The sequence below is a fragment of the Oryctolagus cuniculus genome, chromosome 5, assembly GCF_051225735.1.
Source record: "Oryctolagus cuniculus isolate XC-2025 breed Fujian yellow rabbit chromosome 5, ASM5122573v1, whole genome shotgun sequence".
Taxonomy (NCBI): domain Eukaryota; kingdom Metazoa; phylum Chordata; class Mammalia; order Lagomorpha; family Leporidae; genus Oryctolagus; species Oryctolagus cuniculus.
Genome location: NC_142871.1, coordinates 141,128,093 through 141,136,407, shown reverse-complemented (window position 1 = coordinate 141,136,407; position 8,315 = coordinate 141,128,093). Strand labels below are relative to the sequence as shown.

Sequence of the window (8,315 nt, the reverse complement as noted above, 5' to 3'; positions counted from 1 at the left end):
AATGTGTAAATATAATTCAAACTATTAATTAAGATTGCTGTTATAAAAATGCATACTTCTAACTGGCCAATTTTAGGTTGTGCAAAATGACTAATCAGACTGATTACCATAGGATTCAAATCTTTAAAAGCATTCCTTAAAATAAGAGAAAAATTCCTTAATAAAAATTTCTGACATCCCCCCATATTTCTTAACTAGAAAACAAAGAACTCTAAGAACTCTGGGCCACTATTCCCAGACTCAGTTGCTTACTACATAGTCCAGTTTAGAGAGAATATGTGCTTTGTTTTCTTTGATATTCAAAGAATATCATGATATCATGATATTCAAAGAATATCATGATAAAATAAACTGCATGCTAAAGTTTTGTAAACTATTACATGCTGTGAGTAGAGAATGATCTTAGAATTACAAAAGGAGGAAACTGACACAGCTATTCACAATGTTTAGTATTGTGAATAGTTAAAGTATCTGGCTAAACATTTTGTTGGTAATATAATAACTCTGAATGCTCCGATGCCAAAGAATTGACATCAGCTTTGGTCAGCATGATTCCCATGATTGAAAGAACAATGAAAGCATTCTCTTGTAGAATTCAGTGCCTACTAGAAGGTAGACAATGGTGAGTGTCCTCATTGCACTTGATATAACTCCATATTCTCTCAATTTTTCCCTATGTATTTATGAGTCCATAAACATTTTCCATGAAGGCTTCACAATGAAACTCCTTTCCATTTTCATATTATTAATCAAGATGAATATGGGAGGTTATGCTGTCTGCAAAACAGAAAATAGTCAATTTCCCAAGACTAAGAATACTATGGGGCTGACACTGTGGTATAGTGGGTAAAGCCACAGCCTGCAGTGCTGGCATCCCATATGGGCACCAGTTCAAGTCCCTGCTGCTCCACTTCCAATCCAGCTCTCTGCTATGGTCTTGCAAAACAGTGAAAGATGGCCCAAGTCCTTGGGCCCCTGCATTCACGTGGGAGACCCAGAAGAAGCTCCTAGCTCCTGGCTTCAGATCAGGTCAGCTTCAGCCATTGCAGCCATCTAGGGAGTGAACCAGCAGATGGAAGACCACTCTCTCTCTCTGCTTCTGCCTCTCTGTAACTTTACCTTTCAAATAAATAAATAAATCTTACAAAAAAGAATATTTTAAATGTTGAGCTATACATGAAAATCTTCTGTTCACTACTAGAGGGAACCTGTCTGGGATTTCCTCACTCTTAAAAATAAACATCCCTTCATATATTTCACAATGTATGAAAGAAACTCTCACCTTCCATGAAGAATAACAATCAATATGGAGAGGCTGTTAGTGGTTTTAATGAAAAGTTCAATCGCTGGCACAGTCCCAGGACTACCAGTGGATATGGATGGTTAAGTTGTTAGTGGAGTCTCTCTTCTACAATATTGGCTCAAACTATTTTCAAGTAATGGATGTTTAGATTATTTATTTAGGAAGATCTCTGGAGCTCTCCTTCCTGGGCAACTTCCAATAATCACCACACTAAAGAGGGAAACAGGTCTCTGGAGAGAAAAACACACCACAGTGATGTGTGCCTCTATTTCCACTGGAAGATAATTGATTGCACACCGTTGTCTGCCCCATGCAAGCACATCAATATTTTGTAGTAAAATTATCTGTAACAGAAAGGGATGATGAATCAAAATTATTGACCATGAGACCATGCTTCCAATCTATTCATTCTCACTTTTTAAAGAATAGGCAACTTTTTTAAGGGTCTGGCAAATAGCGTAGTGGGTAAAGTCACCACCTGCAATGCCAGCATTCCATTTGGGCACCAGTTCCTATACCGATGTCCCACTTCCAATACAGCTCCCTGCTATTGGTCTGAGAAAAGCAGTGGAAGATGTCCCAGGTGTTTCAACACCTTCCACCCACACAGGAGACCTGGAAGAAGCTCCCGTCTCCTGGTTTCAGACTGGCTAAGCCTTGGCTGTTGCAGCCATTTGAGGAGTGAACAGTGGATTGAAGATTCATTCTCTCTCTCTCTCTCTCCCTCCCCTGTAACTCTGCCTTCCAAATAAACAAATATTTTAAGATAAGTAAATGAAATCAAATACCAAAGAAAGTGTGGTGGTGCATGATTTTATTTATGCTTAGTTCAAAGAAACATAACAATGGTTACATGGGAGCAGGTACAAGTAGGATATGGAATTGAGCTTGATAGTTCTTATAGAATATTCCTTATGTTCTTTATCTTGATCAAAGGATGTTCTAATAGTTTGTGGAAATTATCCTTATGAACTATTTCACTTTTATGTAGTAAAAATTATTTTAAAAATCAATAGACTTTCATAAAAATCCATGTTTTACTAATAATTCTGTATATTTTGCAGTCCTGGGACTCAATTCATAGAAAATTGTTTGTGTGGAGCTCAACAGTTATTTAAGGTTCAGAAAGAAACTGTTCTCTGAAGTTAGCCACCACAGTCTTTTATTACCAAGTACATACCTTACCTAAGTTACAATTTTTTAAAGATTTATTTATTTACTTGAAAGTCAAAGTTACACAGAGAGAGAAGGAAAGGCGGGAGGGGTGGGGAGGAGTCTTCCATCCACTCGTTCACTTCCCAGCAACAGCTGGAGCTGCGCCAATCTGAGGCCAGGAGCCAGGAGCCAGGAGCTTCTTCCAGGTCTCCCATGCAGGTACAGGGGCTCAAGAACTTGGGCCATCTCCCATTGCTTTCCCAGCCACAGCAGAGAGCTGGATCACAGGGGGAGCAGCTGGGGCTCAAACCGGCGGCGCCCATATGGGATGCCAGCACTGCAGGCAGCGGCTTTACCTGCTATCCCACAGCACCGACCCCTACCATTTGTTCTCGATTTGCTGCAATTATTTTTCTTAGACTTGATCCACTCAGTGATTATTAATTGCATCTGACTCAGACCTGAATGTGCATGAGATTTTCCTTTGGCTCTAATATGTTGGAAGAGGGATTAATCTAAAACAAAAAAAAGAGACACACTTTGTTTTTGAGACTTTAAGATAAGCATGAAGCAGGTGAGCATTGCGGCAAAGCAGGTTAAGCTTCCACTTGGGACACTGACATACCATATCAGAGTGCTGGCTCAAGTCCTTGCTGCTCCACTTCTGATCTAGTTTCCTGCTGAGGAGCCAGGGAGGTAATAGGTGATGAACCAAGTACATGAGTCCTTGTCACCCAAATGAGATATCCAGATGGAGGCCCTGGCTCCTGGCTTCAGCCTGGCCCAGTCTTGGCTGTAGCAGGGTTTTGGGGAGTGAACCAGCAGATAGAATCAATCAATCTCTCTCTCTCTCTCTCTCTCTCTCTCTCTCTCTTCCTTTCAAATAAACATTTTTTTAAAAAAAAAAAAAAAGGGTGAACATTGTGGTGCAGTGGATGAAGCCATCACTTGGGACACCCACATCCTAGATCAGGGTTCTGGTTGAATCCCTGCTACTCCAGCTTCCTGCTATTGCAACCTAGGAATCCGTGTATAATGGCCCAAGTACTTAGATCCCTGTCACCCATCTCTCTCCTCTCTTTCACCTGGTCTTTCAAATAAATAAATAAATCTTATTTAATTATTTTTACCTACAAATCTTTTATTTAAGTTATACAAACTTTACACATTTCCTATATACGAATTTAGGGCTGGCGTCGTGCCTCACTAGGCTAATCTTCCGCCTGCGGCACTGGTACTGTTCCCGGTAGGGGCGCTGGTTCTGTCCCGGTTGCTCCTCTTCCAGTCCAGCTCTCTGCTGTGGCCTGGAAACACAGTAGAGGATGGCCAAGTGCTTGGGCCCTGCACCCGCATGGGAGACCAGGAGGAAGCACCTGGCTCCTGGCTTCAGATCTGTGCAATGCGCCAGCCGTAGTGGCCATTTTGGGGGTGAACCAACGGAAGGAAGACCTTTCTGTCTGTCTCTCTCTCACTGTCTAAATCTGCCTTTCAAAAAAAAAATTAGGACCATAGTTATTCTTCAATGCCTACCCTCCCTCCCTCCCTCTTCCTCCTCCCTCTCCTATTCCCATTCTTATTTTTTTACTAAGATCTATTTCAATTAACTTTATACACATAAGATTAGACTTACACTAAAGAAAAGTGTGAAGGGGGGATATGAATGTGGATAAGCTGATAGCTGATAGACATGCATAAGAGATTAAGAAGAGTCATGCTTTATGTGTGATTCATGTTTGGTTGCATGGGTATGAATAACCATGAGTGCATTCATTAGAATTAGAAATATGTAATACTATAATATAATATAGTATAATATAATATAATATGTTAAAAAATTCCCACCTGGGTCATCTGTTTTATCTTAGAAGTCAGAGAAATATGAATTGTATGTAGTAATGTGTGGCACAAGAGAGTGGGGAGGGAAGATTTAAGACTTTGTCAAACATTCACTAGAGACTAGGAAGAGATGAACAAAGACACACAGAAAAAGATTTCTGGATAGAGCAAGAGCCTGTTTGAAGTCAATAAAGACCATGATCTTAAGGGCAAGATTCAACATTTTTTATATACATCTGCAGTAGCACTCAAGTGCCTTATGAAATGAGGAAAACAGCATAGTTGAAATGTTGGAGAACTGGAAATTCCCATAGTGATGTGAAAAAGGGACAAGGTAATAAAAATTTAAATTTACAATGATAACAATTTGAAGTTATCAGCCAGAAGGATATATTATGTCTCTAAACAAAAATGTTAGTTAGCAAAACTCAGTGGAACTGACATCAAGGTTGAAATACATACTAGACCATTGATAAAAATCCAACATTAATGCAGCAGAAATCAGAAAACTGAGTATTGGGAGACTCTAAATGCAGGAGTTAAACATCTTTGTGATTTTTTCCTGGATTTAAGCAATATTGCAAAGAACAGAGAGCCAAATGTATGTCTGAATGATCTCCTGGGACAGTGCATCTTTGGATACTACAGATCCAGGTATTAATTACCACACTGGGGAGGTCATGTCCTGGGACCTTTTAGGATCCAGTGACCTGTGTCCTCTCTAAGTCTCTCCTGATTTAATGGTCTTTGGGGATCTTAAATCTCAAATAGCAGCTGCTACAATCAATACATGGACCTTGAGCACTGATTTGTCACTTCAAGGTAATACAGGTTTGATATCTGTGGCATAAATTCCTGTTTTGTATTGAAATGTGATTTATTTGGGTAAAAATGTAGAAAATGTCCTCTTTTAATTTGTTCACTTCTATTTAAGTATTGATTTTATTGACACATCATGTCCATGATGATTAACTTTTAGTGGTAAATTGAGATTCAGATTTAAACTGAGATTCAGATTCCATTTGGGTTAGGTGATACAATATGGTGCATATGTTCTATTATATTTTGCATCATAGTTAAATACAATTCTTCTACAAGCCTAAACTAAACGTAAATGGGAAGCTAGTTCATGAATTTAAATGTATCTTTCATCATTCTATTTGAGATAATGTTGGGAGTGTTAAAATATAGTATAAAATGTCATTTAAATGGAATGGGTGGTGTGATAACAAGAAAGATGTATTCAACAGATTAGAACAAGCATGAATATGTCTGGTTCCATTTTATTTATTCATAGAAGACAAATGAATACTTTTAAAAAGTGTGACGAATCAGATGGCAATCGGCCATGAATGAGAGAATGGGAAGTTAGGCATTATGTGCGACTTATGTTTGCTTGCATGGATATACATACCTATTAGTACATTTATTAGAATTAGAAATATATGTAATACAATGATATAAACTAGCTTGATTAGTAAGGGTCTTTCTCTTCTCTTCTTACCATTGCTCTTCTTTCTCCCTATCTTGAGGGATCACTCAATGACTTCACTCTGATGTTGATGTCCATCCAGATCCTTCACCATATCAGTCTCTTGACTTCATGTATTTTTACTGAATCCTTCTAGGATCATTTTTATAAAATAGGTAAAATTAATATATGATGCTAATCACTGATACTTCCTTAATACATTTTCCTTCCATATGAATTTCCCAAATAAGCATTAAACAATTTCAGGTTATGCAAGTACTATTAGGGAAGAATGTTAAGGCCTGTTGAATTTTACTGGTGCCAGGTAAAAAGCGCCTATTTTTCCTAAACATGAAAAATGATTATGCTCTTTCATTGTATGTTTAACTGAATATATTTTAAACTATTATTTATAACTGTTTAGACTTTCTAAAATCTCACTAAACATCTTGGCCCTCTAGTCTCCTAGAAGGTAAAAATTCCACATAGGTTTGATACATGTTGACAAAACCTCTTTCTTTCAAATAAAGAACTCTCATTATGTTGGTAGCTATATTTGCATTCAGAGTCAACTGCCTTTTATTCAATAAATAACAAAAAAAATGATACTATTCCCCAATACCACACATCAAAGAGAAGGAGGGCTTTTCAGAATGCACTGCATACTTTTATAACATTAATACTCTGGTTGAGTAAATGATTTAACTCCTTCAATGTCTGAAGGAAATATGTTTTTGGAATTATGTTCCTACATGAATAAATACTTAGATATAAAGGTTAATATAAATTTCAATAACCAAATGTTGCATTTCTACATGAAAATAACATCTTTAATATAAAAAAAACTAGCTATCATTTGTATGTAAAAAATATTTGAAAAAGGAAAAATATTTCCAACTCAGAATTTACTGTGGAAGAATGGAAATCTCATTTAAAAGAATAATTTTCATATTACATTTACATGAATAACAAATATTAATAATACTGATTTTCCCATTTCATATGAATGATTTGTTGTTGTAAGCTATAAATGAAGAGGGCATATTGTGCTCCTTTGAAATTCTTTTTCTTACTGTCTAGTTTTTCCTGTGATAAATTTTATCTTGACCTCTAATAGTAACTTTTCAGGAAAAAACTTCACATCCAAAATCCACTTCATGTGACTTTCTGTAGAGTTATATTTTAAAGTTTAGGTTTGAATAATTGTAATGTGTTCTTCCTTTTTATAACAGCAACATGGGACTGACCAATGTAAGTGTCAAAAGGGACTTCACACTAGTAGGTTTCTCTGACCAGCCCCAGCTGGAAAAGATACTCTTTGTGATCGTCCTGATAGCCTATTTTCTTACATTGGCAGGAAATACAGTGATTATTCTGATCTCCTCTGTAGACCCTAAACTCAAAACACCCATGTACTTTTTTCTTACTCAACTATCCCTAGTTGATATCTGTTTTACCACCAGTGTTGTCCCCCAACTGCTGTGGAACCTAAAAGGACGAGCCAAGACCATCACTTCCCTGGGTTGTGCCATTCAACTCTACGTCTCCCTGGCAACGGGCTCCACCGAGTGTGTTCTCCTGGCTGTCATGGCTTTTGATCGCTACGCTGCAGTTTGTAAACCTCTCCACTACACTACTGTGATGAACCCACAGCTGTGCCAGGCTCTGGCAGGGGTCGCGTGGTTGAGTGGGACAGGAAATGCTCTCATCCAGGGGACTGTCACCCTCCGGCTGCCTCGCTGTGGACACCGATTGCTCCATCACTTCTTCTGTGAGGTACCCTCCATGATTAAGCTTGCATGTGTGGACATCCATGCCAATGAGGTCCAGCTCTTCTTTGCTTCATTGGTCTTGCTGCTCTTGCCCTTAGCACTGATATTGACATCCTATGGACACATAGCCAGGGTGGTTGTAAGGATTAAGTCAGTGCAGGCCTGGCGCAAGACCCTGGGGACATGTGGATCCCACTTGATGGTTGTGACCCTCTTTTATGGGAGCATCACTGCTGTCTACATCCAGCCCAACAGTTCTTATTCCCAAACTCATGGGAAATTCATCTCCCTCTTCTACACAGTCATGACCCCAATGCTCAATCCCCTCATCTACACACTGAGGAATGAAGATGTGAAAGGGGCACTGGTAAGACTATTTCACAGAGACCCAACAACATACAAATGAAGCAGAGTAAACAGTGATCAATTTTTATGACAAAAAGATCACTTTACATAACCCTTCCCTCATTAACTTCACAACCCTTAAAGAAGAGATGCAAACTCTACAGTCTGCATTATTGTATTTGCCTTGTCCTCTGAACCATCTGTCCTCTTGTCTTTTTCCAGGCTTCTTTTGGCCCATATGTGACGCAATGTTCTCTCATATACTCAAAGTGCCTATTGTTCATATCACTCTGGTTTCTCACTGTCCCTCTCTTCTTGCCTTCTTTAATTTTCCTCCTTCTCTTCCTTATTTTCTTTCATTTCCACTTTTTATTCCTTTTTTCTCCCCATTTTTATGATTGCTTTATAATCATTTTCCTGGGTGGTTCTAGAT

The 8,315-nt window shown here is 38.4% G+C and overlaps 1 protein-coding gene across 1 annotated transcript; it reads left to right on the top strand.

Moving 5' to 3' along the window:
* Nucleotides 1-7,001: 7,001 nt before the first annotated feature.
* LOC100340072 (olfactory receptor 2G3-like) lies at nt 7,002-7,943 on the top strand. Its single transcript, XM_008262703.4, has one exon. It carries the CDS (start codon nt 7,002-7,004, stop codon nt 7,941-7,943), a length of 942 nt encoding a protein of 313 aa, XP_008260925.3.
* The last annotated feature ends 372 nt before the right edge of the window (nt 7,944-8,315 follow it).